Source organism: Empidonax traillii, unplaced genomic scaffold (assembly GCF_003031625.1).
Source record: "Empidonax traillii isolate 1590-97213 ecotype Southwest subspecies unplaced genomic scaffold, ASM303162v1 scaffold243:size714344, whole genome shotgun sequence".
In the NCBI taxonomy this organism is placed as follows: domain Eukaryota; kingdom Metazoa; phylum Chordata; class Aves; order Passeriformes; family Tyrannidae; genus Empidonax; species Empidonax traillii.
In genome coordinates this window covers 133829-147764 of record NW_020955436.1, presented here as the reverse complement: position 1 = coordinate 147764, position 13936 = coordinate 133829, and the positions used below count along the sequence as shown (strand labels likewise).

The window sequence follows — 13936 nt, the reverse complement described above, 5'->3', positions numbered from 1 at the left end:
ATTAGAAATGCATTAAATCTTAAATGTTATATTTAACAAAAGCATTTACTTGTTGTAAATTAGTTTAGTGGTAATAATTTCCAAGAAAAGAAAACATCAATACCCCTACAGATAGACAGACTGAAATTTTTTTGTGTGTTTCAGAAGCTCACAATTTAAATACGATAAAGATAGACACAGTAGGAAAAAGAAGATCCTTGTGCAACAGAATAAACCAAGTCTGCAAATGAATTCTTCTTTATTAGTCTTGATTCTTGATAGTTCAAACCTTCCCCTGTCTGTTTGAAGACAATGGAGCAGTGGCTGAGCTCAAGCTGTATTTACACTGACCAGCCAGGGAGTTTGTGTTAATTGTCTGGTTGCTGCTGCTCCACACACAAAAGAGGCCAAGTTCTGCTTTTCTTTCCTATGAATCTCCCTCTCTTTTCTTTGATCAGGCTCCAGTTTCTCAAATTTGTGATTACAGAGTACATCTTATCTTTGATGCTTCAATCCCTCTCTTTAACATTGATTCGATGCTCAAAAGGTATCAGAGGAAGATTAACAGGAGAAAAAAAACAGGTCGCTTCCCTCCTTCCTGCCCTGAGCCCCACCATGGTAGGCAAGATTATTTCATGCATACGGAGCATTTTGTAATGGAGTACAAATGGAGAAGCCTAGTGCACGGAAATGGCAGATTTTGCCTCGATATGTACAGTGAAAAATTATGCTAAGGAATCAGAAACATGATATATGGCAGGAGAAGGATGCATTGAGCATATTTGCTACAGCAGCCTAAACATACTGAAGAAGATGCATGTAGTGAGAGGCAGAGGTGGGTGATAGATCTACCTGTCAGATAAATCTAAGAAGGTTGTGAAGATATATCTAGATTTTCTCTGCCTCTGCACTAGGGTCTTGGATGGGGGATATAGGGAATATATCCAGGATTTAAAAGCCCCTTGTAAGTGGAGCCAGAGAGATTCAGAGTGTCACAAGGGATGTGACCATTTTCCCCACTTAAATAAATTAACACTGAGAGTGAATTCCAACTAAAGTAGCCCCCGAACCTCTCTTCACTGAATGATTCATGCTTTACTCACTTCAGAGCCTGCAGGAATTTAAAGGCCAGCTCAGAACATTTACCCTGCTATTTATAGTAAGTACAAAGGTATCTGTGCATAATGGTCAGAAAAAAAATGTCAGTATAATCTGGATGTCAAACATTTAAAGAAGTAATAAAAAGCATGGACAACTGCAAAACAGAAAAAAGGAAAGAGAAGTTGTGCTAGAAATAACATAAATGCACTAAAAGTGTAAACTTGTTAAGATTTCTGAAGAAGTCTGATCAGTAAAGGAGTAGAGTTAATAGAGGGAAAAGTGTGTAAATAAATATTTTGAATAAACAAAAGTTAAAGCAATTATTCAAGAAGAATATTTGAAGAGGTGAAAACATCAAAAAATGCAAGTCATGAAGACAGTATATCTAAAGACAGAATTACATGAGAATTCAGTCAGGCAGTAAATAGGATTGTCAAGTAACAGCAAGAGCTGAAAGTGAGCCAAAAGCAGAGAAGGGACATTTTGTGCTCATCTCTGCTATCCATAGAGATCCAAACATCCCAGACATGATGGATGAAGGGGACAGCTTGAAAGAGAGACTAGTACCAGCATCACCATATTTACCCTTTTATTAGCAGATGTAGTTATACAAATAGAGAACAGCTGGACTCTGACAGATTGGCACTGGACACTCTGCAAGTGAATATAACAAATATATAACAAAAAATATAACAAAAGTGAGAGTAGCAACTGTGCAATGATACACATTTAATGCAAATAAGGATTTTGCATGTGGACACAGGCAGGCTGCTGGAACAACCACAAAACCATGGCTGAAATGAAAGGAGCAAATTTATCTCATTACCTTGCTAACTGGAGGATCCCAGCTCAGTCCATTCTGGAGGGTGTCAGGATTGCTGTTTGCCCCAGTTTGTCAAGGGCCCATACACGCATAGTTTACCATCATGCTGTGATCTCCCCTGAGCTTTTTTATGATCTTTGAGCTTTAATCTTCTCTCTCCTGAAACAGGGAGATCAAACGTGTCCATGAGACTGCCTCCAAGTCTCTCAAAACACCTACGTTATCTCTACAAAGAAATCTTCTCAAAACAGACAGAGAATAAACAGCAGTAGGCGCAATATACGGGGTTTCCCACACTGTTATTCTCCAAGCTTTGGCATTCCCAGCTTCAAGGTCACTTGAGCAAATCTACCATCCTCCTCCTCATTCTTCCACTTTTAACCCTTTCCTCCCAACAGTGTGTTAATTAAGTAGCAGAACAGTTTGGGGTATGCTAAATTGGAATGTGTTTGGATGGGATGATTGGGACAGTTTGACAGGTGACCATATGGATGTTGTTGTAAAACATTTGTGAGGTGGGTTTTTACAACATCAATAATTCTCTGTAAAATACTTAAAAAATCAGACCCTACTGGTTACTGTGGGAGTGATAAAAATATTCTTAAAAAAAAAAAGAAGTAACCAAAATGCTATAGTGAGAAGTATTACCATCTGTAGGTCTCAATAGATGCATCAGTAAGAAGGTCTGAGGTGCGAAATTAGGAGAGTTTTATCGAGGTGATAAATTTTTACTTTGTTTTCTATTTTCTTTTCCCAATATTTTTTTTGTGTGTGAAATGGTAAGGTTTTGCATTGTAAGATTTATTTAATTCCAGTAATATAGTATTTAAGTCTAGCAATATAGATGTTAACTTTGATTCTTAATTTCTGCTGAAGTAATCTTATGACTTTTTTGCAATACTCTTAGTGTTACTACTTCAGTGAAATTCAAAAGAACTAAACAAGGTAGATCTTCACCTAATTACAGACAAATTGAGACAATATTCAGCAATAAAGGAAGTGAAACAGCAGGTGTAGACAGAGCTGCTGAGCTGTTAAAAATCAGCAGGACGTGGTTCAGTAGAAATAGTGATGGCCAGCAAACTACATACCATGATTTCAAAAGATGTGGTGCTGTTTATGTGCCAAACCCTAAAACATGAACGGAAATTAAATTAAAATGAAAAGCATTGCTGTTTTCTGCTGTACTCCTCAGCATTGTCACACTTCTCCCCCTCCAGTTCAGGCCTGGTACAGCAGTCCAAACAAATGTGGGAACCCTGACCAAACTCCTTGACCTGCCCTGCCCTGGATGGAGCACTGCCAGTCTCTGGGTATTAACACACTGGTCAAAGGCAAAAGCTGATTTTTGGCAAATACTAGGTGGATTTTGGCAGATGGACTCCTAGTCCCGAGCAACTCATGTCGCAGCCGGGTGTAGAAGGGAAGAAACTCTGTGGGATAAGTAGTGTCTATTTGAAAAAAATGTTGCTTTGCATTAAAGTTGATTTATATACATATTTATATATAAAGATATGAACTTGCTTTGGGTTAAATATGTTACATAATTATCACTATATCAAAATATATCAATAGCATGCGCTTTTTTTTTTTTTTTTTTCTGGAAAACTACAGAGCAGTCCTGGAGATTGAAGCTTGACTTTTTATCCTGTTAAAATGTTCCCATGACCCCTTGGCAGAGTTTGGCTTGGACCAAAGAGCACACTTCACAGTCTGAGGATTACCACGACCCCATCAGTGTCCTCTCTAGGCGATGTGGATGTGGCCGCCTTGTTTTGAAGGATGGAGTGGATTATCCCGTATCAGCCGAGCTCAGCACCATGTTTAATCTGCTAGTACAGAGGCAGGCTGCAGCTCCAGGCTCGCTGCCAGTCCTAGTGCTTGTTAAAGCTGCAGTCGGGTTACTTGGGAATGTCTCGGGTGTTGCCCCAGAACACGAGACCACTGTGTGTCCTGGTCCAGGATCATTTCATTGCTCTTAACAACTTGCCAGCATAAGCCACTGATTTTCCTCACTTTGTTTTGTGAGCACAAACGGTATGTCAGCTCTGGTTTGCCACCCCTTTACACTCTGAATTAGTTGCAAGATCATTCGCCAATTTTCCAGGTAGGGGAAAAAATCAGAGAGTAAGTGGCATTTTGTGGCAGGGGACATAAAACGTGACATAACCCCAGCTGCAGCAAAATGGTCAACGCGGCGGCAGAAATACCAAATCCTGCAGTATCGTCGGAAAATGTGCAACCGTAGGATACCGTAAGATGCCCCAGCGGTGGAAGCCGCCATGACGTGTGCGGGCACCTTTTAGTGAAGCTCCGCCCCCCCTGCCCGGAGCCGCCATGACGGGTGGGGGCACCTGACGTCGGGCCCCGCCCCCTCTCGGCCGCCGGCCAATAGCAGTGCGGGAGACGCGGCTCCTCGCGGAAGTGGGCGGGGCCAGCGGAGCGCGGGAAGCCGGGGCGCGGGCCGGGTGCGGGTCGGCATTCCCGCTGTGTCCCGGCGGGCGGGGTCGGGCGGGACGGGATCGGGTCGGAGGCAGCTCCGGGGCGGCGGCGATGGAGTTCTCCAGCCGAACGAGGCAGAAGCATTTGCGTCTAGCTGGGGACCGGCGGGAGCTGTACCCTCACAGCCTGCAGTTCTACCTGGAGCCCCCCACGGAAAGCATCTCGCTGGTGGAGTTCGAGAGCTTTGCCATCGACCGCCTGAAGCGTGAGTAGCGTCTCTCCCTCCCTCCCTCTCTCTCTTCTCTTCCCTGCCCTCCCTCGATGCTTTTCACCGTTGCTGTCAGGCCGTGCGTGTTTTTGGCGGGCCCAGGTGCTCCCTTTGCCCGGTGTGATCCCGAGCTGGCTGCTGCTCATGTTGGCAGGAGCCCCCGCTGAAGGGAAACGCGCTGCTTTAGGCATTCCAGGGAGCTGAGACGGATTGCACCGTGAGCGTTCGGTGTAGCTGTCGGGACCGTGTAGTTTTGGTTTACATTGGTGGTTTTTGTGACCACGTTTCATTGTCTGTGGATGTTGGCACATATTTGATGTCTCTCAGGACTGCTATTCAGGTAGGAGCCAAGGATTCTCCTGAATTCCTGAAAACTGCGGGATCCAAGGTGTCCGATGTTCTGAGGGGGATCCATGAGTTAGCTGACTCCCTTTCCTTGTTGACTCTGTGGATCCCGGAGTTGGGACAGCTGTTAAGGACTCGTGGGCCACGCTTTGTCCTCCACATTTCTCACCCTTTTGCTCCTCGTACCTCTAAAAGCAATTCCTGTGGCCTTACCCCAGTTTGTGCCTTTCCCAAGCTGTGATACATTTAGATTTCTTCTCAACGTGTTCTCTCTAACATGGACCTTTTCTTTTTTTGCTCAGTGCTCAAAGTAGTTGAAAACCTTGGCGTGAGCTATGTAAGAAGTACTGATTCGTACAAATTTAAGCTGGAGAATGAGCTCCGGAAACTTAAGTTTCCCTACAAAGTAAGTAAAAATCGGAACATGTAACTCTCTCGCACTATATTTTCTTTACACCATACAATAATTATGAATAAAAGTAGAGGTGATGAAATGCTGTTTCTAAAACTGAAGCGCTGTCATTTTGTCAGAGATGTAGTTTTTCTTTTAGGATATGTATTTCTTTCTTTAGGGTTACCTCTTTCCTTCATAGTTTGCATTTATTGCCTAAAAGATGAGTTTAGACAATGTTGAACAGCAATGGTAAATTAATTGTGAATTTTTAATCTGGGAGAAATTATTTCTCTAAAATAATAACAATTATCTTCTGTAGGCTTTGGCTGAGGATGATTATGAGGCAAGAAGAAAAGATCATATCTCTCATTTCATACTACGCCTTGCTTACTGCCAGTCGTAAGTACTTTTTGGTTACGGTGTACTCATTAATAATTTTAAATGTATACAGATTTGACATTGCTTTATTATAGACATTACAGATACTTTGGAGTTGCATGGCTACTAAATAGAAAGGTATGCTCAAACAGAGTTTTTTTGCTAGGAACCTGATTTCAGCTGTGATGAAAAGGGATACATGGGATCAAAATTAGTATTTGGATTTTTAATAATTAAAAAAAGAAAACTTTTGGCTTTTATACACAGAGCATTGATTTAAGTTTCTCATATCTTTTTTTGAGATGAAAACATATCAGTGTTAAGTGTTTGTTAGGCATTTGCAGTGATTAATAATATAATTTAACTGCTGTATATTCTAAAACTATTGATAACTGACCAAAAACTTGACTGTGTAAATAGACTTTATATTATTGTACAGAGAACCTTGCTTCTGACAAACTAAAAATACCATCTGAGTTTGAGGTTTCCACTTCTGACTCTGCTTTTTGTTCAAATTCATTGTTGTGGATGGTTCATTGCAATTTTTTTGTTGTGTGAGATCTCAAGCAAAAAGTAAAGTGCATTCTTTTTGCTTCTCCTGTAGTTTTTGGATGGAATTTTAGAGGCTGTCAGTGCTTTATGTCTGCTAGCAGCTTTGTTATACATTAATGTGAACTCCTGACTCTTTGTCATTGCATCTTTTTTAAAATTAAACATGGCAAATATGAAGTGTGTACTGTTTTGAATTGTTAATTCAATTGCACTTTAAGTTGCAATATAGTTTATTTAAATTAGGTAAATGTGGTAGAATACATGTTATACTGTGATAGGTGACGTGACTAAGATGCTGCTATGGTTGGATACAGATTTGTCAGCAAAAAACAGACGGAAATATAAGTAGGAGTGATTGTGAAATTGTGGTCTAAGCCAAAATATGGAGCTGAAGTGAATGAGGCTTGTGTTTGAAATGGGTTTGGGTTCCTGCTTTAGAACATCTGATCAGAATAGGAAGTAGCAGAGGCCTCAAACTCTCACCATGACAGGCCCTGGTTGACTTTTAAACACCCTGAAATCTTCTGGATCATTTATGTCCCATCATGTTATCCTGTCAAAAGGTATCTGGGCTGTGCTGAAGACAGTTTTTCAATGTAGGTGGTCGATGAACCAGCTAGATCTGTGACGCAGGTACAGTGAGGAACAGGCTGGGGATGTGAAGATCAATACCAACCTTCACTGCATTGACTCTGATAGCCTAGCTTGAAATCCTGAAAGAAGGGAGCAAGTTAAATAACAGAATTATGGCTGAAATTCCTTCTACCCTTCTGTATTCTACATGTATAATTTGTGACTGTGAATAACAAATGTAATACTGGTTTCTCTCTAGTGCCTGTGTTTGTTGTGTGTACTTTTATAAACTCCCTTAGTCATATTGGTCCTGCAAGAAATTATCTTGCTTTACCTATGTTGTAAGTTTACCAAAACCCTCTCAAAGATAGTATTCTCAAGTAGGCTGGGTACTAAAAGGCCCTTGAAAATGTAATATTTTGTATTATGCAGCGAGTGGCATTTTGAATAGTCAGTTTGGCCTCCGTTATCTTCCCTTGTAAATCTTTACTTTAAACAGTTATTACTTATCTTATTTAGACCATTGCTTTTCAGTGGGAGATTAGATGCTTCAAGAGTTTAGGTAATAACACATTTGAAAAAAATTCTGCTCTTATTGAGAATTTTCTGGTGGCAAGAATCTGATCTAGAATTCAAGAGGTATCTATTTTTGGCTCAGTCTGTGACTTCGGGAAAAATGAGTTTGGGTCAGATTCACAGAAGACCACCTAGCAAAAGCCTGAAGGTTGGGTATTAGGCTCAGGAGTGGAATTTATTAGGCTTTGTCCTCTGCTGAGCAGGGAGGAAGGCATGTGAATGACAGTGGCTAGTTAGCTGCCTGAAAGGCTGCCTCAGTCAGAAACATCCCAGCAGGGACTTGGCTAAACATTTACCCTTGTCAATGGTGTGATATTTTTACCCTCCTGCCCTACTTATCTATGATGGCTCTGGAATCTCCTGAAATTAATGACAGATGCAGATAACTGGACTGCTTTCTTTTTCTCTGCAAGCTGTCTTTTTAAAAGAAGATGATTGTCTTCCGTATGAGGGTTTATTTGACTGGCATTCTTGCGTAGTAAGTAGATGGGAGACACTGTTCAAACCCTGTGTTTCAGGGAAGTATTTTAAAAATTAGGCTGTAAGCAGGACAGAGGTGGGCAGCTTTTTGAAGGTGAGCCACTATGCAGAAGTGATTACAATCTGTTTTGGGCTACAGAATCAGCAGGAAAGAGTCTGGCTTTGTAGTCTAGGGGGAAGACCCCTTTAAAGAGAGGAGATGCCATGGATAGAGCTCTGGAGCACCCTTTAAACAACTTTTTGTGTTCCAGCTTATATGCAGTTGGTTGATGGTCCATATCAATAAAGCAGCTTTTAGTCAGTTTCCACTTTTGCTGTTTCTTTGAAAAGGAGGATTTAGTGCTTACTCCTAAAATGGAAAATAGTGACTTAAGCACCATGAGGTAACCCTGTACCCAGCATTCTTCATTCTCTCTCAAAAAGCAAATATTTAGGGATGAGGTATTTCTATGGTCTAAAACTTGCACGTTCCCCAGAAGATAAAACTGGAAGGCAAATAGAATACACTATGCTGCAAATTTTTAGCATACTAGGTCAGAAAAATAAGCTTAGCACAAATCATCAGGTTAATTGATGAGGGCTGTTAAGGTAGGAGTGATTGAAAAAGTGTACTTGCATAGACATAGCTGCAAACTAGGTTGAATTCAGTTCCTGTGTTTACAGGCTCGTTTTCCTGCAATAGGGCCTTTTTCTGTTTCCAGTTGGCCAACAGTGCCACCCAGGGGTATGAATTTACATGGATTTTTTTTTTTCTAGTCTATATCTGTCCTCACTTATAAATTGAATTATATTGGTTTGTTTTTTACATGCTCTGAAGTGACCATCTCCTCCATTCTGGTCAGTTAAATTTGTAATATAGTCATCACCTCTTTCTTTCTTCTGCCTTCTGAAATCCAAGACTGTAAAGCTTATTCCCTACAGTCTAAATAAAATAGTCTCATCCATACCCTTCTTTCTCACTTCTGGTAATGTCACTTATATCTCTCAGGACCAGGAAATAGAATAGTCTTGTATCATTTGCTTTTGTGATAGATGCAGATCTAAAGACAGTTTTATTTGCATGTTGGACACGACTACATTTTTGGCTCTGTATGGTGCATCTCTCTTCACTTTAGCAAATTGGCCATGAAGAACCTTGTAATTCACTGGAGCATAATCTTCCCTTTACTTTCTTAAGATGGAATAAATAAATTTTGCCTCTGCTCTGACAGGAAAACTCTTTAATTCAGAAAACTATCAAACATACTTTTAGGCCTTTTTTTAAATTTGATTCGGTCTGTGTCGCATAAGAAGGACATAAGTGCTTTTTCAAACTTAGCAAGGCCTTTTTACTACTTACTGCGGGTTTTTTTAATATAATAAATTAGACTTGTGTGCTTAGATTCCTACCTCTTATGTTGAGTAGCATTTACTTTTGTGTGTTTTCTGTACCCATGATCCCCTTGCTGTCACTTTTTGGAACTTAAACTTTGGAGAATCCTCTGGTGTTGTTTGCCTAATAAAACAGTGATCTGGCCCATGCCCAGGGTTTTCCCAAGTCAGTATTCAGTTGTTGGTAACTCAGCTCTGGTGTTATTGTGGACTGTGAGCTACTAGTCCTAAGTTCCAGATTTATGAACATTTGCATGCCTTTCTTAAAGTGCTTCTATGTTAATGCTTCCCAACAAATATGCTATTTTTTCCTACCCTTCCCTGAGGGTTAAAGAGTATTTCCATTCCAATCCCACCCTCTCAAGTGCTGTTCCTTATACAAAAGAGCCCGTTCTTTTATATTATTTTTGGTGTTGGAAATCTATGAACTGGTTTTAACTCAGTTGTAGAGTAATCTGCACACTGGGAAGTTAAGCTGGAAAACCCAAAGAGATATCCTTTATGTCTACACTTCAATGCCCTGCAACTCCCTCATGTACATCAGCAGCTTGGTTAGTCTAATGACAGTGACGTTCCTTTTCAGTTAAGCTTGGGGTTTTGATAGTAAGTATTAATACTAATATGAGTCTGAAGTGAGAGTGTGCAGTTTTTTTTCATGTGAATAATGAGGATAAGATATGATTTGCCTTTAGAAACGAAGTAAATAATGCCCCAGTGATGATGATCCTAGGAAAGTCAGTTTTAAAGCATATGCTGGGACATACACAGTAGCGTAAAGTCAGCTCGTCAGCTGTAGGAAGAATCCAGATAAGTGTATGTATTAGAGATAACAGTAATATTTTCTTGTTTTGGTAACTTCAGTATGTAGGTGGGATTACAGCCTTTGATCTGCTTTCCTGAAGGAAAGGAAGAACAACAGTCTGACTGGCCTCCTAAGTGACTATAAATAATTGTGTTTGTGATTTGTTTTTCATAGGTGTGTGTGTTGATATTTCATTTGTTTGTTTTCCCACTTAGGAAAACAAATGCAGTGTGAAGTTGATGGACTAGGAAAAGAGTAAAATTGCCACATCCTAGGATTTTATTACTGTCCAAGATGACCGTATAAGAACCGCAACAGATTGGTCATTAAGACATTAGCTTCCATTTTAAGTTGCACAGATTATTAGTATGTCCCAAGCACTGAAACTGTCCACAGGTTTATACTTCTTTATACTCTAGAACAGAGCTTTTCCATCTGGAATTACTTTGAATAATGATTACTTTTCTTCAAACTGTATTTCAAGCAGAGGTATTGTCTGCAACAGCACAAACGACTCTGTTGTGATTCGTGTGTTCCCAATGGAAAAAGATGTTTAGATAGTCTAAAGAGAATGTGTAAGACTGCAGTATTTCTCTGCTCTGTGAATTGCCGTGGCAGTGGCCCAACAGTAGCTCTTGGAGGACAGTTTAGGAGAGTGTTCTGTGGTGGAGAGGTACAGCATCATCTTCATTCTCTGTTTGTACATACAGGGTGGCTTTTGTTACTGGTGTTTTGGTACCTATTTGCTATAGCTCTGAGCAGTGTGCTGATGCCTGGGAATCTGAGCACTGGGATGTAAAGAGTTATTTTGAAAGCTTAGAGTACTTGGAGACTTGCTGTTGTTTTATATTGTCTACTGACTCCTGTCCCTGTGTTCTTGTTTGTTCTCCTACTTGATCACCTGCAGCTGCTAACCCCCTTTTTCTCTTTGTCAAGAATTAGATGTTCTATTTGTGTTCCTAACCCAAGTTTATTGTCATATATTTTCCTTTTGCCTGTTTCCAGGCTATTTGTTGCCTAGAATAGAGAATGCTGTTGTCATAGTATCTGAGATGTGTGCATGTTCCTTCAGCTGAGATACCCTAAAAGTTAGAGTTAAAAGAACTAACCTTCAAAATGTATTTGCCTCATCAGATTAATTGTGACATTAATTGTACAATAAAGAAATTCCATGTAGTGGAAAAAAAGCTTTTCTTTAAATACTGAGGGAGAATGTACCTACGATCGAATATTCTTACCCAAAACAAGTAAGAAATGGTGAGTACCATTTAGGAGACTGACAGCTTTCATACCTACAGAGCAATTTTCAGTGTTGAGACTGACTACCTCTGTTCCTCCAAAACACTCTGTGTATTGTCTCTTCAGAAGTCTTTTCTGATGGAGTGTGCATTACCGAGGATTTCCTGCCTTCACTCCCAAGCTCTCCACTTTGTGGGTTACATCCCAAAGTCAGCATTACATTTAATGCTGTATTCACTAGGTTTGAGGTCTATTTTGTAAGGAAAGAGAGAATGCATTTTCAGAAAAGGTATTATGCTTTTTTTTTCGTTATTCCTTTGCAGTGAGGATCTCAGGCGTTGGTTTCTTCAACAAGAAATGGATCTCTTCCGGTATCGGTTCAACGAACTAACTGACAGTTTAATGCAGAAATTCCTGGAACATGTTAACTTATCATTTGAAGCTGTAAGTATGTTACTTTCTGTATTTATGTTGCATGTGCCTGTTGTTTTTTAAAATTCTCATTAAGATAGTTTTAATGCTTGTGTTAAAAAAAATAAAAAATGCAGTTATGATTTCAAATAAAACCCCAGCCACACAGAACTTCTGAACTTGGAGAATAGTGTGTGTGCCACAGAAATGAGGATTAAGTCGTATAATTTTTTGCCACACCAAGTCGTCTTCAGTCAACCAACGTAACTGAAACAATGTGTAATTACACAGGTAAGTTAACAAGGTTTACAAAAGCTAGTAGGAGGTATTTTTGAATCAAGATTCTGGATGGATTAGATCATAGAATCATCGAATGGTTTGGGTTGGTAGGGACCTTAAAGATCATCTAGTTTCAATCCCTCCTGGCTTGGGCAGTGTGACGGTTTGGATTTGGCTCCCTGCCAAATGCCCGAAAGTTACGACAGCAGCCCCCTTCCCCCTTCTTTCTTCCCTTAAGTTAAAGGAAAAAGAAACTATAAAAATTAAAGAACTTAAAGTCAAGTTGCTTATATAAAAATATATCTATATTTACGTAAATTTCAATTATGTACAGTTAAGATGCTATATACACAGTAAAAGGGCGTCCACCCCCCGAAGGGATAGGGAAAGGGAAAAAAAAAGGGACGAAAGGGAACAAAAGGGACACCGAACAGGTATACTAGATCAAACTATACTAATAACTAACAAAACAGATCTCACCACGTCCTTTAGAACAGCAGGATCGGCAGTCACAGCCAGCACTCTCCAAACCTCCACGTGGTAGGACGGTGGACTCTGCAGGCCTCAGCTTTAGATAAGCAAGACCAACGCAGGGACCCACTGTTCCCAAACCTCGCCGGAAGAGAGAGAGCGAGGTCTCTAATTTCTGACTTATTTATACTCTGGTTTACGTAAAAATTGTATGGAATACTTGGTACTTGGCTACTTCCTTGATTACAAACTGGTCACTAGGAAGGCCTAGACTAAAACCATCACAGGCAGGTACAGCTTTCACTAGACTACGTTACTCTGAGTCCCATCCAACCTGGCCTTGAACACTTCCAGGGATGGGGCATCCACAACTTTTCTGGGCAGCCTGTTGCAGTGCCTCACCACCCTCACAGTAAAGAATTTCTTTTTCATATCTAGTCTAAACCTACTCTTCTTCAGTTTGAAGCCATTTTACCTTGTCCTGACCCTTGTAAAAGGTCCCTCTCCATCTTTCCTGTAGGGTTCCTTCAGGTACTGGAGGCCACAGTTAGGTGACCCTGAAGCTTTCTCTTTTCCAGGCTGAACAATCCCAATTCTCCCAGCCTTTCCTAATACAAGAGGTCCTTCATCCCTCTAATCATCTTGGTGACCCTCTTCTGGACTTGCTCCAATAGGTCAATGCCCTTCCTGGTCTTGTCTGTCTTATCTGGCCATCTGGGCAAATAACACTCAGGTTAAAATTGCCTTGCTTTCTTGATGAGTTGTGTGATAATTTACCCTAGAGGTTTCAGTAATAAGAAAGCAATGGCTGTGTTTGATTATTACATGAAGTGTATATGCAATCTATTCTCATCAGATTAGTAACTTCACCTGGAAAATAATTTTGGTCAAAATATGTCTTTACTCATAAGCTTTCCTCTAGAACTTTGCAATCTACTGACTGCTCTTAAGATGCTATAGAAACTGAGGGAAACCACAGTGACCTGGGGAGTTTATACATTGTTCTCTCCCTGAATACTGACATCTGGAAAACTATGTGAAAACTAAAAATACATGCATTCAATGAATGCTTAAGATAGCTGTTGAGGACATAATTAAAATTTAGGAATCCAAGCGTGCAAATCTTGTATGGATTGCTCAGGAATGTAACTGGCTGTGTCATTGTCCCCATGGATACACATGGTTGTACGTTTGTGCATGCTAAAAAACTTTTTGATTCTGCTTATTTGTGCATATTATGCGAGCTAGTGGAGCTATAGATATATAACCAAGACTGTGATTTAGCTTAAAAAACCAAAAAAACCTGGTATTAAATGTAGTAGCTAAAAATTGCCTAATGTGTTGAAGGATTTGTATATAATTTTAAGAGAAATTATGTACAATTAAGTAGCAGTTTTATTGTTACCTAGACCATATAAATGCACATACACATAAGTTATACTTCTTTTGTTT

At 40.1% G+C, this 13936-nt stretch overlaps 1 protein-coding gene across 1 annotated transcript in view; it reads left to right on the top strand.

Moving 5' to 3' along the window:
• Positions 1-4273: 4273 nt before the first annotated feature.
• Positions 4274-13936, top strand: part of PRIM2 (DNA primase subunit 2) — a 95411-nt gene continuing 85748 nt past the window's right edge. The window contains exons 1-4 of the mRNA XM_027888653.1: positions 4274-4610; positions 5261-5364; positions 5672-5751; positions 11647-11767. Of these exons, the coding sequence (XP_027744454.1) occupies positions 4457-4610; positions 5261-5364; positions 5672-5751; positions 11647-11767 (459 nt within the window). The 5' untranslated portion in view covers positions 4274-4456. The remainder of the gene's footprint in view (positions 4611-5260; positions 5365-5671; positions 5752-11646; positions 11768-13936) is intronic.